The 20501-nt window shown below is 36.8% G+C and overlaps 1 protein-coding gene across 2 annotated transcripts in view; it reads right to left on the minus strand.

The window, feature by feature from the left end:
- Positions 1-4490: 4490 nt before the first annotated feature.
- Lin7a (lin-7 homolog A, crumbs cell polarity complex component) overlaps positions 4491-20501 on the minus strand; it is a 138893-nt gene continuing 122882 nt past the window's right edge. For both annotated transcript variants that reach the window (XM_047550099.1, XM_047550100.1), the window contains 2 exons: positions 20178-20396; positions 4491-5269 (listed from right to left, as the gene is read on the minus strand). In XM_047550099.1, the coding sequence (XP_047406055.1) occupies positions 20178-20396 (219 nt within the window). In that variant the 3' untranslated portion in view covers positions 4491-5269. The remainder of the gene's footprint in view (positions 5270-20177; positions 20397-20501) is intronic.

Below are 20501 nucleotides of genomic sequence, written 5' to 3' on the forward strand. Positions count from 1 at the left end.
AGTTGCCCATCCTTCCCCACAAATGTGAAACATCCTTGGCTCCTCTCCACACTGTGTATTTAATATAAGCCCTTAGAGCAGGGATTTTGTTCTTTCAGTTTTGTAGCACCAAATAGACACAGTGGCTAACGACAAATAATTCTGAAAAGTCATTGAAATACTTATCCCTTGTCAGAAATTTTCTGGATCTGAAGTTTTACCCTTGTCCCTGGCTTGAAATAGTCTTCATGAGAGTGAGCTATAACATGAATTCTAACTCTGTTTTTGTTACTGATATGATTCGTTGACCAACAGTAATAATTTTCTAGTATCTTTTGTATACTACTTTACAATTTCAAAGTACTTTTATATACAATGACCCATTGATTTTAACAACTCATTCTTTTTAATGTAGTGGTGTCCCCCCAAAACTAAAGATGATGATTAGGCGTGAGTTCTTGTGTCATACTGCGTGGGTTCCATTCCCAATTCTACTTACTAGCTGTGTGACCTTGGACAAGTCACATATCTATGCTTCAATTTTCTTCAGTATAAAATGGAATCTAAGGAATAGGGCTGTTGAAGGGATTCAATGAGATGGTTTGTGAGCACAGTAGCTAGAACATAGGGAAAGCTGAATAAGTGTTATGAATAAGTTATTACCTACCTCTCTGAGTTTTAACTGTGGTTTATAAAGTAGGCAGTATTTTTGAGTGGTGTCTTTAGAAAAGCAAACTCACATAAATCTGCATAAGGAGCATTTCTTGATTTCTGTGGGGTGGGATTTTATTCATTCTAACAGGTATGAAGGGGACCCAATGGACAATGAACTCTAGTTATGGCTAGTGCAAAGGCTGAGGAGGTCCTCAGGGTAAGCTCCATGAAGGGGCGATGTCAGTCTTATGTCTCAAGGTTTCCAGAACCTAGCATGCATTAGATACGCAGTAAATATTTGTTAAATGAATAAACATGTGGAAAAGTTTGAATACGTATGTGATTAGCTTTTAGCTCAGATACATTTCTAGGAATAATAACGAAGTGACCTTTTGAAAGCAGGAGAAAATTCAGAAATGGTGTTTCCATTGAGTATGAGTTCCTTAGAGAAACATTCTTAATAAACACTTAAGGAGATAATAATAATATGCTCAATTATGTGACGTTTTTAGAAACTGAAACAATTGTTTTTTAAAAATTGAGTACTGGGAATTTAACACAGGAGTGCTTTTTATTATTTATTTTGAGATAGATGCTCACTGAGTTGCTGAGGACCTGTCTAAGTCGCTGAGGCTGGCCTTGAACTTGTGATCCTCCCACCTCAACTTCCAGAGTCACTGGGATTGCAGGTGTGTACCATGATACCAGGCTAAAACATGCCCTTTTATAAAATTTAGAAATAGGGTTCTACTTTTGGATTATTTCTGCCAAATAATTTCAAGTACTTTCATAAAGAAGTAGAAAACTTTGATTTTATTCATTGTTAAAAAAAAGAATTGAATTCCCAAACATTGCTCTAAAGGTCTTTGAATCCTTGAAATGTTTGAAGTAATTTGATTCCAAATTTCTATGTCTAAAAAAATACTAAGAGTCAATTCTGGTTCTAATTGTGATGTTTAGAAATTTAGAGTGCCATCAATCTACTGTATGCCAGTGAAATGTGTAAAATTATCAGAATGCAAAATGCAGTTATTTGCCTTTCTACTTCCTTAATTATTCATTCATTCAACAACTATTACGAATGCCTATACTGGGCCAAGTCATCAACAAGGCAGTTATAGCCCCTTATCTCCTGGAGTTTGGACCCAGAGAAGAATGAGTGGGTGGGACCATTTCCTATTTTGGAAGATTTTGCTGTATATTAGCCTCTGAATGTTCAGAGAATTGATCTGTACTTCATGATGTTATCTGAAACTTGTCCTACAGGAGATGTTCGTGTGTGTGTGCGCGCGCGATAAGCACAAACTAGAAAAAAAGATAAATTCAGGCATTATCCACACATCCACAAATATCTATAGATGTTTAAAGTAATGTAGACAAAATATTCCATGTCTTGGAGTCCTATATGTTCAACTGAGTAAAATGAAGTGAGATAAGATCAGTTTTATGTCATAGTCGGAAACTGCATTGGTAAATTGATGTAATGCATCTCTAGCCAAGTTCTACAGAGAAAGCCTCAAATCTTTAAAAAGGCCCTGAATGTTAGAATTTTGTATTTAGATCTTAGCATTGTCTTAAAAGATGATGGAAGTTCATATAACTAGAGAATTCCCTATTGATTACATGATTGAGGAAGCACAAAAGTCTGTTATTCTTTCCAAAGTCAATTGTAATTTAAGCTCATTATCTCTCTGCAGATGTTCTGTTTCAAATGGCAACAGAATCAAAATGTAAATGCTCCAGTGAAAAGGTTCTGAAATTCTTTTACTGTGCCTGTGTGTTTAAAATCATAGCAGGAAAGAGTTTAGAAAAATCTGTCTCGCTGGCTACCAACTTGAACAAGGGAAAGAATGGAAATTCACCAGGGTCCCTGATGAGTCAGAATCATTTTTCATGTAACTTTTAATACCTAATTTATTTTATTGAAGATTGAGTTTCATTTAAGAGCAATCTGCTTGTCTTTATTGTTTTTAAATATGACTTGGGATGTCAGGGGCTCTAATATGATCATTAATAATAATGCACATTAATACAAATTATGATAATTTTTTCTCCCTTTCCCTCTGGCTTCAGTGACACTTAAGAGAACCATGAGCATTCTCTTTAAGTCTTAGAGATGGATCCTTTTGATTAAAATTTTAGAGGTTGTCTTAGATTTCAACAAACTAAATTTCACTGATGTGAATTGACCATTTGTATGTAGGACCACTGTGACATGTAATCTGTCCTTAGATTCCACGGGTATGATGGATTGGCCCTTCACTTTGACAAACCACCTAACATACATTTATCAGCACTTAACATTATACAAATGAAGCATAAAATACAAAGACTTCTATAACACACAAACTTAAGGTATCTGTTCATTTCATAGTTGCTTCTGTAGTGCCTTGAGGATATGTGTGTTGGTCTAAGACCGTATAACTTCAATATCAACTGAACACTTAACCACTAAATGAAAGCATACTAACCTTAAGCTCCAAAGTTATACAATGTATTGAAATATGTAGAAATGACCATTTTCTCATTACAAGGGTGCAATGATTTCCTTTTATGAGAATCTTGTGGCATTGCCTGAATAGCTTTAATATTTCTTTTTTAAAATGATAACTAAAATATATGTTCTATTAAATTTTCTTATAAAAATGAGAACTATCTTTCAAACTGAATAATACTCATTTAGTTTCCATTTATTCCTTCTTGTCATGCTTGTCTTGTTTATAAACCTATTTTACATAACATTCAGGGTCCTTGTTGCCCCCACCCTCCTCCCCACTTTTTTCTAGTAAAAAATGATATGTTTTCAAGGATGGGAACCTGTTAACACAGCAGGATGGTGTTGAAATGAATTGGTGAACCTCTCAGTTTCCTTGCTGTTTGTCCCCTGTGGGAGCTGCACCGTGAACAGCAGTGAGAACTTGGTATTGACAGTGACGATATTGACAGTGATGCCACCCAACGGCAAAATAAAATGGGCTAAGTCATTCTCATTGGATTTATTTGTAAGAAGATCGTCTCTAAACTGAGCTTCCTATATTTTTATTTTGAGGGACTATCAGAAATGTCAAATTTATTATATCTTGGGAATTTCTGCATCTAGGAATATTCAAATTTTTGCCACTGTTTAAATGGTCTGTCTGGATTGTTTTAACCGGGCAATTATTCTTTCTTCAGCTATAGTTTTGTGCTTAAGGAGTTAGGTGCCGAAATAAGGATTGCTTCCTATTCATTCCATGACCTAAAACCAGATGCCTAGAGTTATCATGAGTCAAACATTGTGATCTGTATACATGGCTCTAACAGAGCTTTCCAAGAGAGGATACCTCCTTGTCTATTTACTTACCGATGAAATGAACTAAGTCTCTTTCCCTCTGGAAGAAGCAGCATCTGTCATTCATAATATTGATATCACTGGTTTCCATATGTTTCATTGAAAAATAAATAATACTTTTGATTGATCTTAGACGGCCAAGAATATACATTTTATATTTAGGGAAACTGATCTAAACTTTGTGATATATATACATCCCTAAGCTTTAAAATATCAAATTTTAAAGACTTCCATGACAGTACATCAGTGTATGCAGAGTTTAGATTTCTCCAGTGCTTAACAATCAAAAATATAAAACTTAACAAAAACAAAAAACAAAAAAAAACACTGAGAGCAGGTTTGTGTTTATGATATGAGAATCCTTTCACAAAGCTAGTTCTTTTGATAGTATCCTTTTACCAGAGTCATAACACTTGGTAAGAAAAGAACCTAAGTTGTAACAAATGTATTCTGATAATATATATATATATATATATATATATATATATATGTATGTATATATGTATATATAGTGGAATAAATATACATTATATTCTGTTAGAATTAATAATAATACATACAAACCATACTTAAATTAAAATAAGTATAGTACTAGAGTGCCTACCTTTGTTTCTAACAAACTAAAAGTTGAGCTAAAAGTGTCCCACTCTGTTAATGCATAATAAAATTCATGGAAACAGAAATTAAAAGCCAGTTGCTTCTGGAGTCTGAAGAGACTATAAATACGGTGTAATAACTTGCCATTTTCCAAAGGAGGATAGGTTGAATTTGCAATGGCCTGGAATTCCAACTTGGACAACTCAGCAATATGGACTGTGGAACAAACGGGCCAGGGCCAGGGGAAGAGTGTAAGATTCTTTCAAGTGGCAACGACCTTGAACTGATGCAGTTTGAACTGGGGCCTAATGAGGGGCTTGCTAATCTCTGGAAAAGCCATAGACCAAAGATTCCCTTAATCCTGACCCTGGCGATTTATTCAAAAGTCACAGACTTTACTCTTCTCACACTGTTTCAGTCTGCAGACTGGAGTGTTTCTCTCTACACACTGAGAATTCCCACTGCCGTGAATGGAAGGTCTGTGTGTGTAAAGAGCAGGTGAGCAGGGGGGGCGACAGGGAGGCTCAAGCCCAGAGAAGGAAGGTGTCGAGTTGCCGTGGTAAAGAATTTATACACCATGTGTTCACAGCTTCTTGACAGGTATAATTATCAGTGTTGTCTTTTCCTTTACTATGTGCTGGGATTCTGAAGCACGTTTTCAAATTTGTGACTATCAGATGTTTGATCAGGTAGCTTTCCTTCAAAGTCCTGAAAGGGGCGGAAAGAGTGAAATCAGTGATTAGTATTCATTTATCAACTACTGATATGCTAAAAATATCAAAGAAGCATGTGCTGCGTGAGAACAGCAAGGATTATTTTGGGTGCTATCATTCATGCACAATCTTGCACACATGAAAAAGATCATTTGATGTTTGTAAAGGAAGCAATTATCGAATGAGGCTGGAAAAGTCACAGTCGTTTCCCCAAAACAAAATAAAAAACACCATTTGGAAACATTTTAAATATAGAACATTTCTTCTCACCATTTCCAGATGATTCTATTTCTCTTCATGTAGGCAAAATATAAATAACATTTATGTGATAACTCCCAGGGCATTTAGCGTGCTTTTCTTGAGAAACAAACCAGCAAAGCCTCTTGCTGACAAGCTAGGAGCACCAATGTCCCTTCTCCAAAGCACACATTAAGCCTGTCTCTCCTCCTGCAAGGTCAGCTGACTCTGTTTAGAAGAAAATCAGTCGCATGCCCACGACAGCAGATTTGGGGAAGCTGCTTCCCCAGACACCTCCCTCATCCTGTCACTCTTCCACCATGATAGAGTCATTTCTTTCAGAGAGAACGGTGGTTTTCAATCTTTGTTTTGAAAGCTGCTGCTATTTTTATTTCAATGGATACTGAAAATCATATACAAAACAGATTTTAACAAAATTGCTTAGCCTATTCTGCATCACCACTCTCTGACCGCTGTGTCTTCTAGAGAGGTGCCAAAAGCCCACTGGAACTTCCAGAGTGGACTGAAAGCCACCTGTGAGGCCACTGCGCTTCCTTAGGTGTCACCTAAGCTGGCATGTCATTAATGCTTTAATGATTACAGCATTCTACTACTACGATCACTGCCGTTGCTGACTAAAATTTAACTGAGCTGACACTAATAATTTACCAAGAACCTTACGTATATATGGTTTTTTTCTTATTTAATGTCCACAATAGACTGTTTTACTGAGTTTCCAGTTGAATAACTTCCTAAAGGTGTCTTAGCTGCTAGGTGACAGAGATCCAGAGACTGAATTTTTATTAATTAAATTATAATGCATCACATGTCCTGAGGAAATGAGACTCAGAAAGGGTGAATCTTGGTAAAGGTCTTGGAACATTTTATCCCATGCAGAGTAGGAATAATCCTAAGGGATACACCAGCAACTGAGAGGGCAGTGGTATCCACATGAAGGTCTCCAAAATATCTCTGGAATGAAATCTCTGTACCAAATGTTCTTATTATTTCCCTCAGTCCTATGTTTTATAATTCAACAGGTTAGTAATTCATTTTCTTAAACAAAATTCCTCTTTTCTGTCTTAGTGTGAATGTTGTTAATGAAATTGCTTTGCCAACTCTTAAGTGAGCCATTGTGGTAGTGCCTCCCCAACCCCTGCCTCCCAACTCCATGTCCTCCTCTTCAGAACCTGTGAATGTGTTCATTACATGTCACAGGGAAATTAAGGTCACCGGGTTAAAGATAGAATGTCCTACATCTAGGCCCCAATGTGAAAGTGGAAGAGGGATGGGACAAAGAAGTACTCTGAAGAGAAATTAAAAAATACCTTGAACTAAAGGAAAAAGAGAACATAGCTTCTCACAATGCTGGGATACAGTGAAAGTGGTATTTAGAGGGAAGTTTATAGTATTGGATATGTATGTTAGAAAAGAAGAAAGATCTAATATTGATCACCTAAGTATAATAGAACTCCTTTAAAATTAAAAGCTCCAAATTGACTGTTTTCCTTCCATTTCCTGGTAAAAATTATTTTTCAATCTCAGTTTCCTCGTGGTGACAATGGGAACTGAGACACTGTCCCCAAAACCTGGGCAGATGCCAGTAAGGGTTGAAAAACTAGATTTCTAACATACTCTGGGGCTAGCACAATCTAGCTTAAATCTACATATGCACATTCCCTGGCTTTTATTTTTGTAAATCATAAACACTTTGTAGGGCCTGTGAATTAACTACTTTCCCAGTTTGGGTCAAACTATGATTAGATTAAATTCATTTTTCTTTTTATATTGTTTTCTTATCTCTTATGTAGACAGGGGACCAAACCAGGATTCCTTGGCTTGGCTTCTCATAACATAAGTTGCCACTTTAGGAAACTAGAAAAAAGAACAAATTAAATCCACAGCAAGCAGAAGAAAAGAAATCAGAATTAGTGGAGCAGAAACTAATAAAATAGAAAACAGGAAAATAAAGAAAATCAATGAAACTCAAACCTGGTTCATTGAAAAAAAAAACTCAATGAAATTAATGAACCTATTTTCAGGCTAACTAAGAAGAAAAAGAGGATACAAGTTATTAATATTAGAAATGAAAGCATAGACATCCTTCAAATCCCCTGGGCATTAAAAAAGACAATAAGAGATTATTATAAACAACTATATATTCAAGATATTGATAAACTAAATGAAATGCACTGATTCTTTGAAAGACACAGCCTGCCAAAACTCATACAAGAAGAGACAGATAATCTGACAATTAGTAACTTCCCCAAACAGAAAGCACCAGATCCAGGTAGGTTCATTTGGTAATGGACCAATCATTTAAAGGAGAAATTCTACCAGTTCTCAACAAATTCTTTCACAAGATAAAAGCAGAGGGAATACTTCCTAACTCATTTTATATGACCAGCATTACTCTAATACCAAAATCAGACAAAGATATTACAGGAAAAGAAAACTACAGAATGATACTTTTCATGAATGAAGATATAAAAATTCACAAGAAAAATATCAGCAAATCAAATCAATAAGGGACAAAAAAATTTAATAACCTTAATGCCCATCTATAAGAGACTTTCTAAAGTTTTTGACACTCAGAATATTAGACTCCACATAGTTATTTAAAATGTGGACCTGAATTTACTAGCATGCATGTAAGGGTTCAATTTTAAAAATCAGGTTAATATTAAGAATATGGAGTATGAGCCTATATGAAAATAACCTCATACACATATAGGTATATCATAAATATACAGAAATAAAATGTCTAGAGAATAAACAAAAATGGACACTAAAATGAAGGGAGAGTTTTCTAAATGGTTAATTTTTTTTGTTTATACTTCCATACTGCCTAAAACTTCTGCAACGAATGTGTATTTTCATATTCCCCCAGCCTTGCTGAAACTTGTATCTTTTGATCATCTCCCTTTTCCCATTGGCCCCTCCTCCAGCCTCTAGTGGCCATCATTCTACTCTCTGCTTCCATGAGTTCAACGTTTTAGATTCCACGCCTAAATGAGATACATGGTATTTGTCTTTCCGAGCCTGGCTTATTTTATTTTAGCCTAATGTCTTCCAGGTTCATTCATTTCGTTGGAAATGACAGAATTTTCCCTTTTATAAAGTGAACTCATATTCCACTGGGTATATATACCAGACTTTGTTTATTCAGTCTTCAGGTGATGGACACCTAGGTTGCATACTTACCTTAGCTATTGTGAATAACACTGCAAAGAGTATATGAAATTAGAAGTACAGAAGTTATTTGGCACATTTCTTTCTTTCTTTTTTTGGTGCTGGGGATTGAACCCAGGGGTGCTTAACCACTGAAGCACTTCCTCAGTCCTTTTTATTTTTTATTTTGAGATGGTGCCTCACAAAGTTGCTTAGGGCCTTGCTAAGTTGCTGAGACTGACTTTGAACTTGTGATCCTCCTGCCTTAGCTTCCTGAGTCTGTGGAATTACAGGCATGTGCCACTGTACCTGACTTACCATGCTGTTCTGATTACTACAGTTTTGTAATAGATTTTGGAGTGTGATGCTTCTAGCTTTGTTCTATTGTGCTCAGGATTGCTTTATCTAATCAAGGTCTTCTTTAGCTATTCAAGGCTTCATACAAATTTTAGAATATTTTCTGTATTTTTGGGAAACATGATGTTGAAATGTTGAGATGGATTGTGTTGAATCCTATAGAATTACAAGATAATAAATTGCATTGTTATTTTTTAGTCACTAAATCTGTGGTGATTTTATGACAGCCATAGAAAGGTAAAACTGCTGTAATGGTGAAGGTCTTTGAAGTATGGTGTTTTAGTCAGTTGTTTCACTACTGTGACTAAAGGGGTCTGACCAGCATAGTTACAGGGAAGGAAAAGTTTATTTGAGAATTCACGGTTTCAGAGTCTTAGTCCACAGAAAGCTGGACTCCATTCCTCAGGGGTCAAGGTGAGACAGAACATCATGGCAGAATAGTGTGGCAGAGGGAAGCAACTCACATCATCAGGAAGCAGAGAGAGGCTCCACTCTCCAAACACAAAATATATACCCCATAGCCATTCCCCAATTCCCACCTTCTCCAGCCACACCCTACCACTACAATTAATCCTATCAGGGATTAATTCACTGATTGGGTTAAGACTCTTACAACCCAATCATTTCTCCTCTGAACCTTCCTGCGTTGTCTCACATGTGAGATTTCAGGGTACACCTCACATCCAAACCATAACATAGTGAACTCTTTTTGGAGCTCAGTGGTGAGGGTGACTTGGATACCTTTAACTCTAAGCAGCATAAGACTGAATCCCTAGAAACTCATTTCTATGAGCTGAAATGAGAGAATGAAAGAGCAAGTTCCTTTAAACAGAGGTGCAGTGAGTCAGAGTGATTATGATCAAGAGTTTGGGTTTGAATCCTGCCCCTAGCATTTGCCAGTTATGAAACATTTCATACATTTAAAAAACTCCTACATGCCTATGTTTCCTACTCAAAAACAAGATTAAAAATAATACCCAAGCCACATTGGGCTGCTGTGAAGATTAAGTAATTTAACATATATAAAGTTCTTGGGAAAGTTCTTGGAATGCATTAATTGTTTAATAAACATTAGTAAGCATTATGATTATTTCTTAGTCCAGTTTTCTGCTTGATTTAATTTTATCATGGTCCTCTTTTGGGACCTGGTTCTCCCAGTGACTGGGATGGTGACTTTGGTAGTGAACCCCTGGATCAGATCATCAAGACCACAGCTCTGGTGGTGGTAATAGATGGCACAGAATGATTTCAACAGTGAACAAAGAAAAGAAAACCGCGATCTGAAAAGCAGGAGGAAAGAGAGTCAGCGAGGTCACTAAAAAGTGCCAGTTACTTTGTAAATCTAAAAATTTTTAGCATAGTTTTGAATGTAATGAATTTTCCACCCTTAATCCAGCAAAGACAACATTTTTGTATTGATTTTCTGGGAATGTTGGTATCTCAAGAAGTATTCCTCTTCCTTCTTTTATTCTTTGGGAATATGAGTAAAATATGAATATATATATATATAATCACATTTTGAAACTAAGATGCTAAAAGCTGAAAAAATATAACACTTTCTCAAAAAAAAGTGGAAAAGCAAGAAAAAACCCTACATTTACATTTTGTGTTTAGATGTCTATCATGTATGTAAATGCACAGTACTCGTTATTTTTTATTTTTTATTTTTTTGCATTTTAGGAAATCTAACCTTTTTGTGAATTACGAAATAGAAGTAAAGTAAGGGAGAAATACAACAGATCTTTACTTCAGGGGAATTTAAAATTCAGAGGAGGCCTGAGAGACAAATTTCTCACACACTAGTTACATTCAACCCCTTTTTCATTTTTATCTCCCATTTACCATTGCTAGTTTCTTCATAATTGATACCATCTCAGACAAAAGATGTTGTTCCTGATTTTGAGAATAGAAATTGTGTTTCATCTGGCAAATAATAAGACAATATCTGATGAGTATTTTGCTTTACCTAGTCTTTGCTTGACTGGTCAAACTTAAAAAATCCGAGATCTGTTCCAAATTAAATAGGTCAAATAAACTTGAAGTTTCTTCTTAAAAACAGTTGTTTTTAAGTTTTTAAGTTTCTTCTTAAAAACAGTTGTCTGCAGCATGAGCTAACAAGTGTAACGAATCTCATTTGATGCTTAAACATCAAATTAATTAAAAATCAAATAAGAACTAACGTAGGTCTCTCTGACTGAATTAACCACAAAATCCATGGACAACATGACCTGTGTGCATTTTACTTGTACCTGAAATAGTATGGTTTTGTCTCTAGAGGCCTTGACTATGTGTACTGCAAGTGCCATCTTGACAGGTCTAAGTATAAATTTCCCGACCACATACACAGAACTCTAACATACCCTGCACAACGAAACAAAGCAAATCAGTTTGTAAATGGTTTTTGTTAAAAATGTTGGTCTCGCCCTAGGTGGGTGCCATCACTGGTTGGTTGCAGTCGTGGAGCCAGCTAGTGGCTGAGTCAGGCCGCCTACATCATGGAGGTAAGCAGCAGGCAGATAACCCGCCCAGCCAGCAGGCCAAGGACAGAGCGACCCCGCCTGAACCCTGCCCCTAGGTTGGTGCCATCACTGGTTGGTCATAGTCGCAGAGCGAGCTGACAAGCGAGTCAGGCCTCTTGCATCGCGGAGGTAGCAGGCAGGCACCCAACCCGCCTGCCTTGTGGAGCTGGGCGGTGAGTAGCCAACCCGCCCAACCACCAGGTCAAATACAGATGCCACCACTGAACAACCCCGCCCGACCACCACTCCGAGGTTTGGTGCCATCATGGAGTTAGCCAGAGGCTTCTTTATAGGCTGGTACAGGCATTTTGAATTACTTCTGAGGGCGTGGCCATCATCACTGGAAGGGCAACTCCCTTCCTGAGACACCTACAGGAGGCTAGAGGACCTTTGACAAGACCCAGGAGCAAAGAAGAAGAGGGATTGAGAGACTCGGGACCAACTCAGAGCCACTGGGAAATATACCCCAACTGAAGGCCACCACCCCAAGAAGGCCAGCTTCCTAGTGGAGCACCGCATTATCAAGTTCCTCCAAGACTTCAGGCTATTGAAGGCTAAGAGGTGAGTTATGGGAAATCTACAGAGACAATATTAGAGTCAATAGAGGAAATCTGCAATATCCCAGAGTTTCACTACTAGAGGGGTAGATACCTGAGCAATATGAGAAAACAAGGGAAGAAAATGTCCCAAACAAACCTAGATGGTATAGCAATAATATCTAATGACAGCATGGCAGAAGAAATGTCAGAAAGGGAGTTCAGAATGTACATAATCAAAATGATCAGGGAAGCAAACAAGGAGATGAAAGAACAAATGCAGGCATTGAAGGATGATCTGAAAGGGCAAATGCAGGCATTGAATGATCACACCAATCGACAGTTAAAAGAGCAAATAAAGGAAGCAAAAGATCATTTCAATAAAGAGTTAGAGATATTGAAAAAAAAAAAACAGAAATCCTTGAAATGAAGGAAACAATAAACCAAATTAAGAACTCCATAGAAAGCATAACCAATAGGATAGAACACTTGGAAGACAGAACCTCAGATATTGAAGACAAAATATTCTTGAAAACAAAGTTGACCAAACAGAGAAGATGGTAAGAAAACATGAACAGAATCTACAAGAACTAATCTACAAGGCCAAATTTAAGAATTATTGGGATTGAGGAAGGCACAGAGAAACAACCCAAAGGAATGAACAATCTATTCAATGAAATAATACCACAAAATTTCCCAAATCTGAAGAATGAAATGGAAAATCAAGTACAAGAGGTTTATAGGACTCCAAATACACAAAACAGACCCACACCAAGGCACATTATAATGAAAATACCTAACATACAAAATAAAGACAGAATTTTCAAGGCTGCGAGAGAAAAGAATCAAATTACATTCAGGGGGAAACCAATACGGATATCAGTAGATTTTTCAATCCAGATCCTAAAAGCTAGAAGGGCCTGGAACAACATTTTTCAAGGCCTGAAAGAAAATGGATGCCAACCAAGAATCTTATACCCAGCAAAACTTTCCTTCAGATTTGACGATGAAATAAAATCCTTCCATGATAAACGAAAGCTAAAAGAATTTTCAAAAAGAAAGCCGGCATTACAGAACATTCTCAGCAAAATATTCCATGAGGAAGAGATGAAAAACAAGGATGTAAGTCAGCAAAGGGAAGAACTACCCTAAAGGAACAGCCAAATAAAGGAGAAATCAAGTCGTGTCAAAAAAAAAAAAAAAAAAAAAAAAAAGAGCCAAATGACCGGGAATACAAATCATATCTCAATAATAACCCTGAATGTTAATGGCCTTAATCATCAATCAAAAGACATAGACTGGCAGATTGGATTAAAAAGAAAGATCCAACAATTTGATGCCTGCAAGAGACTCATCTTGTAGAAAGAGATACCCACAGACTAAAGGTGAAAGGATGGGGAAAAACATACCATGCACATGGACTCAGCAAAAAAGCTGGAGTATCCATCCTCATATCAGATAATGTGGACTTCAAGCCAAAGTTAGTCAGAAGGGATAAAGAAGGACATTTCATACTGCTTAAAGGAAGCATTAATCAGCAAGACATAACAATCATAAATATCTATGCCCCAAACAGTGGCTCATCCATATACGTCAAACAAATCCTTCTCAATGCCAGAAATCAAATAGACCACAACACAATAACACTAGGTGATTTTAACACACCTCTCTCACCACTGGATAGATCCTCCAAACAAAAATTGAACAAAGAAATCATAGATCTCAAAAACACAATCAATAATTTAGACTTAACAGACATTTATAGAATATACCATCCAACCAAGAGTGGATACACTTTCTTCTCAGCAGCACTTGGATCCTTCTCTAACTGTCCATATATTATGCCACAAAGCTACTGTTAGCAAATACAAGAAGATAGAGATATTACCTTGTATTCTATCAGATCATAATGGATTGAAATTAGAAATAAATTACAGAGTAAAAAACAGAAACTACTCCAACACCTGGAGATTAAATAATACGCTATTGTATGATGAATGGATAACAGAAGATATCAGAAAGGAAATTAAAAAATTCTTAGAGGTAAATGAGAAAAAAGAAACAACATATCAAAATCTTTGGGACTCTATGAAAGCAGTTCTTAGAGGAAAATTTATTTCATGGAGTGCATTCAATAAAAGAAGAAAAAAATCAACAAATAAATGACCTGACTCTATGGCTCAAAGCCCTAGAAAAAGAAGAACAGAGCAACACCAAAAGTATTAGAAAATAGGAAATAGTTAAAATCAGAGCTGAAATCAATGAAATTGAAACAAAAGAAACAATACAAAAAATTGACAAAATAAATAGTTGGTTCTTTGAAAAAAATAAACAAAATTGATAAACCCTTAGCCATACAAAGAGAAGACGAGATAAAACCCAAATTACTAAAATTCGGAATGAACAAGGAAATATCACAACAGACATGACTGAAATACAAAACATAATTAGAAGCTATTTTGAAAATCTATAGTCCAACAAAATAGAAAATCTTGAAGACATCAACAGGTTTCTAGAGACATATGAATTACCTAAACTGAACGAGGAGGACATATACAATTTAAATAGATCAATTTCAAGCAATGAAATAGAAGTCATGAAAAGCCTACCAACAAAGAAAAGTCCAGGACCAGATGGGTTCTCAGCCAAGTTCTACAAAACCTTTAAAGAAGAGCTCATTCCAATACTTCTCAAAGTGTTTCATGAAATAGAAGAGGAGGGAACCCTCCCAAACTCATTCTATGAAGCCAATATCACCCTGATACCTAAACCAGACAGAGACACATCGAGGAAAGAAAATTTCAGACCAATATCCTTAATCAACTTTGATGCAAAAATTCTCAACAAAGTCTTAGCAAATCACATACAAAAATATATAAAAAAGATAGTGCACCATGATCAAGTGGGTTTTATCCCAGGGATGAAAGGTTGGTTCAACATCTGGAAATCAATAAATGTAATTCACCATATCAATAGACTTAAAGTCAAGAATCACATGATTATTTTGATAGATGCAGAAAAAGCATTTGATAAAATACAGCACCCCTTCATGCTCAAAACACTAGAAAAAATAGGGATAGTGGGAACATTCCTTAACATTATAAAGGCCATCTATGCTAAGTCCATGGCTAATATCATTCTAAATGGGGAAAAACTGAAAGCATTCCCCCTAAAAACTGGAACAAGGTAGGGATGCCCTCTTTCACCACTTCTATTCAACATTGTCCTCAAAACTCTAGCCAGAGCAATTAGACAGACCAAGGAAATTAAAGGGATACGAATAGGAAAAGAACTCAAACTATCCCTATTTGCTGATGACATGATTATATATTTAGAGGAACCAGAAAATTCCACCAGAAAACTTTTAGAATTCATAAGTGAATTCAGTAAAGTAGCAGGATATAAGATTAATGCTCATAAATCCAATGCATTTTTATACATAAGTGATGAATCTTCAGAAAGAGAAGTTAGGAAAGCTACCCCATTCACAATAGCTTTGAAAAAAATAAAATACTTGGGAATCAATCTAACAAAAGAGGTGAAAGACCTCTACAGTGAGAACTACAGAACACTACAGAATGAAATTGAAGAAAACCTTAGAAGATGGAAAGATATCCCATGTTCTTGGATAGGCAGAACTAATATTGTCAACATGGCCATACTACCAAAAGTGTTATAAAGATTCAATGCAATTACAATTAAAATCCCAATGACGTACCTTACAGAAATAGAGCAAGCAATTATGAAATTCATCTGGAAGAATAAGAAACTCAGAATAGCTAATACAATCCTTAGCAGGAAGAGTGAAGCAGGGAGTATTGCAATACTAGACCTTCAACTATACTACAAAGCAATAGTAACAAAAATGGCATGGTATTGGCACCAAAATAGAAAGGTAGATCAATGGTACAGAATAGAGGACACGGACACAAACCCAAATAAATACAATTTTCTCATACTAGACAAAGGTGCCAGAAATATGCAATGGAGAAAAGATAACCTCTTCAACAAATGGTGCTGGGAAAACTGGAAATCCATATGCAACAGAATGAAACTAAACCCCTATCTCTCACCCTACACAAAAATCAACTCACAATGGATCAAGGACCTTGAAATCAGACCAGAGACCCTGCATCTTATAGAAGAAAAAGTAGGTCCAAATCTTCAACTTGTTGGCTTAGGATCAGACTTCCTTAGCAGGACTCCAATAGCTCAAGAAATAAAAACAAGAATCAATAACTGGAACAGATTCAAACTAAATAGCTTTCTCTCAGCAAAGGAAACTATCAGCAACGTGAAGAGAGAGCCTACAGAGTGGGAGAAAATCTTTGCCAATCATACTTCAGATAGAGCACTAATTTCCAGAATATATAAAGAACTCAAAAAACTCTACACCAAGAATACAAATAATCCAATCAACAAATGGGCTAAGGAAATGAACAGACACTTCACAGAAGAAGATCTACAAGCAATCAACAAACATATGAAAAAATGTTCAACATCTCTAGTAATAAGAGAAATGCAAATCAAAACTACCCTAAGATTCCATCTCACCCCAATTTGAATGGTGATTATCAAGAATACAAGCAACAATAGGTGTTGGAGAGGATGTGGGGAAAAAGGTACACTTATATATTGCTGGTGGGGCTGCAAATTAGTGCAGCCACTCTGGAAAGCAGTGTGGAGATTCCTTAAAAAACTTGGAATGAAACCATCATTTGACCCAGCTTTCCCACTTCTCGGTCTACACCCAAAGGACTTAAAATCAGCATACTACAGAGATACAGCCACAACAATGTTCATAGCTGCTCAATTCACCATAGCCAGATTGTGGAATCAACCTAGATGCCCCTCAATTGATGAGTGGATAAAGACACTGTGGTATATATGTACCATGGAATATTACTCAGGCATAAAGAATAATAAAATTATAGCATTTGCAAGCAAATGGATGCGGTTGGAGAATATCATGCTAAGTGAGATAAGCCAATCTCAAAAATCCGAAGGACGAATGATCTCACTGATAAGCAGATGATGACACATCTAGGGTGTGGGAATGGGGCAAGAATGGAGGAAGGAGGGACTCTATAGTGGGATAAGAGGGGTGGGAGGGGTGGGGGAGAGGGAATAAATAAAAGAATGAATCAAAAACTATTACCCATTTGCTTACAATAAAAACAACAGGAAATCCAGATTTAATGAGGGTGAAAAAGAAAAATGGAATCTACTAAATGAACCCACAAATATTTATTGCAAAATCATATACTTCTAAAAGAACTGAATGAACATAATATTGGAAGCTTTTAGAAAGACTTCAGAAGTCTGATGGCAATTTTTTTCTTTCAAAACTCTACTGAACAATCATGCTGGGCCCAGTGTTGTAAATCAGATAGGAGAATTGGTAAAAGTCTATATAATCAAAGATGGAAGAAACAATAGAATTAACAGAAAGCTCGTTGGTGTTAAAGAGTGGACTGTTATTGTTACCAAAAAAAAAAAAAAAAAAAAAAAAAAAAGACCTTCGAAAGGATTCTGAAAGTACAGGTGGGTAACAGTACTCCATCATACCAACATCACCCAGTGGAAGACACTGTATCTCTTGCCTGCACTACTGTGCATTAGTCTTTTGGTTGGCCTCTGCTTCCACATTATACTGCAATTATCACTTTCACAGCAGTGAGAATGATCTCTATGGTGCATAAATCAGATCAGGTGTCTTCTGTACTTTAAAACTTTCAGGTTCTTCCAGGGCACCTCATTTCCCTGGGGCTTTGCAAAGCTCTCTGTGGCTGGCACCCACCCATCTCAGCACCCTCCCAATCCACCACTTTTTCCTCCTCATCCTCTAGCCCCTAAGTGCCAAGGAGATGTTTATTGTTGAATAAATACACATAATAGAATGAAGTGTAGTTTTTGAAAAGGTAAAAGTCATAGATATCTGTTATGGTTGAATGTGAGGTGTCTCCCAAAAACTCACTTGTGAGACAATGCAAGAAGGTTCAGAGGAGAAATGACTGGGTTTTCTTTCTATTCCTCAAATATCAAGTGCACTACTGCACTGGCTATTCCCTCCTCTTATTCTCATTTTGTGGTGTCTCCTTGTCATTTAGTTTCATCTCAAATGTTTTCTTCTTTGAGAGGTCTTCCTTGACAACCCAGCCCAAAGTTCCCACTCATCAGTCTCTATTCAAACAGTCTTATGTATTCTAACTCTGCAAACTACTGGTCCCAATAGGATGCCTTTAATTTACATTGTTAAAATTAATTTCTTTTCCCACTAGAATGTCAGCTACATGATATCCAGGACCATGCTCATGCTTGCTTCTGAAGCTTATTGAGCAGGCCTGGCCCACAGGAGTGCCAAGGAGATGTTTATTGTTGAATAAATACACATAATAGAATGAAATGTAGTTTTTGAAAAAGGTAAAAGTGGTAGATATCTGTTATGGTTGGATGTGAGGTGTCTCCCAAAAACTCACTTGTGAGACAATGCAAGAAGGTTCAGAGGAGAAATGATTGGGTTGTAAGAGTCTTAACCCAATCAGTGATTTAATCCCCTAACTGAGTAGTCACTGAAGTGGTAGGGTGTGGCTGGAGGAGGTGGGAATTGGAGTGTGGTTTTGGGTATATATTTGTATCTGGTGATTTGACTGACTCTCTCACTTTTTCTCTCTCTCTCTCCCCCTGTCTCCCCTTCCTGATCATGACCTGAGTCACTTGCCTCTCCCATGATGTTCTGCCTCACCTTGTGCCCCAAGGAATGGAGCCTACCATTTATGGATTGAAATAGCTGAAACCATGAGCCCTAATGAACTTTTCCTCCCCTACAGTTATCCTGGTAGGCTCCTTTAGTCACTGCAGCAAAGAAAGCTGACTAAAACAATATCCAATAAAATTAGCAGGCTATGGAAAATAGATTATTAAATTTCCAAGAGTGTCAGAGGACAAATCCTGTACTTTTTTTTTTAACTCCCAATACATAGACTCTCCTTTTTCGTGAGTCACAAAAAATTGAAAGCTTCATGTTATATCCAATGTTTCTGGTTGTGCAAATTGTAATCTAATATTGAATAACTCAAACCCACCATCATCATTTTTCCAAGAATATTTGAGCCTCATTTCAAACACACATGTGCAGACATCATAGTGCAAAGGTATTTTATAATATGGACTGTCTTTTCTAAAGAATAGTAAGAAAAATTTATGTAACTTCACAACATCTCATTTTGGCAGATGAAGTATCTAGGAGAGTAAGAAAAATACTATTTCTCTGCTTCCTGTAAGTGGAATTATGGGGAACCCACTGAAATTACTACAGCATCAGATTGTTCATCTAAAGAGGCAGGGTTTAATGACACTGGCCTTGAAGGATTTTTCACGTGTTAAGGATAATGTTTGATGAGAACCTACCACAGAGTGGGCACTTCAATGATGGTGACTCTTACCATCAACATTTTTTTCTTCCATTTTCTTGACAATACATAGCAACACCTGATTTAGCATCTTGGTCACCAAGTGGAATTTAGAAAAAGAAAGGGAATCTTAGACTTATTTTTAAATGAATAACTAAAAAGAACTTCAAGATCTCTCAGATCATGAGCACAGTCAGGTCTCTACTTCATTCTTCCAGGTGAAGCATTTTTCCAATAAATTGTATCTTTATTCTAAAGATCTTCACAGTCAGCACTGTAAGGTTGTGCAATGTGTGCACTGTGTAAAGGTCAAGGAATGAGAGGGGACTTGAATCCAGCTCATGTCTTATCACATAGATCTGGGTTAGCACAGAGACTGCACTTCCTAATTGTATAAAGGCATCTCAGAATCTGTACTTGCCCCTCCCGAAGTATATTATTTTCCACAATATCTTAACATTTGTTGAGACTATAGTTGACTCACACTCGAAGAAACTATGTGATATGTGTTTACATTTTTTTTTTTTGACATTGTCGTGTTTGATTTGATTGATTTTGTTTGGACTATGAAATGTAGGGATTTTGTTTCCATTAAGGAACTGTATTTTTAAAAACAACCATCTTGCACGTATCTAAGGGACCTTCCTTGTATAGCAGGAGGCACTTCTCACCTACGACATGTGGTTTTGCTGTGTTTGTTGTTGCTGCTGCTGCTGCTGCTGTTGAATGAGTAATTGCTGCTGCTGCCGACGCCGGGCTGTCCGCAGCTTTTCAAAGCGAGCCTCCATTTCTTCCAGGACTTTCGGGGTGTATCTGACCACAAGCTTGACACTGTCCTTCGCAGCCTTGAGTAGTTCCACAGCTTTCTCATGGTGCTCTCCTTCCACACTCTGAAAAGACGAAGGTGTTTGTTAAAGGGAGGACCTTCAATGTTCTTTTCCCTGAGAGGCTGATGTGAAATTAGTATCCTCTTAAAAGTCCAAAGTTTGAAAGTT

The sequence above is a fragment of the Sciurus carolinensis genome, chromosome 4, assembly GCF_902686445.1.
Source record: "Sciurus carolinensis chromosome 4, mSciCar1.2, whole genome shotgun sequence".
NCBI lineage: Eukaryota > Metazoa > Chordata > Mammalia > Rodentia > Sciuridae > Sciurus > Sciurus carolinensis.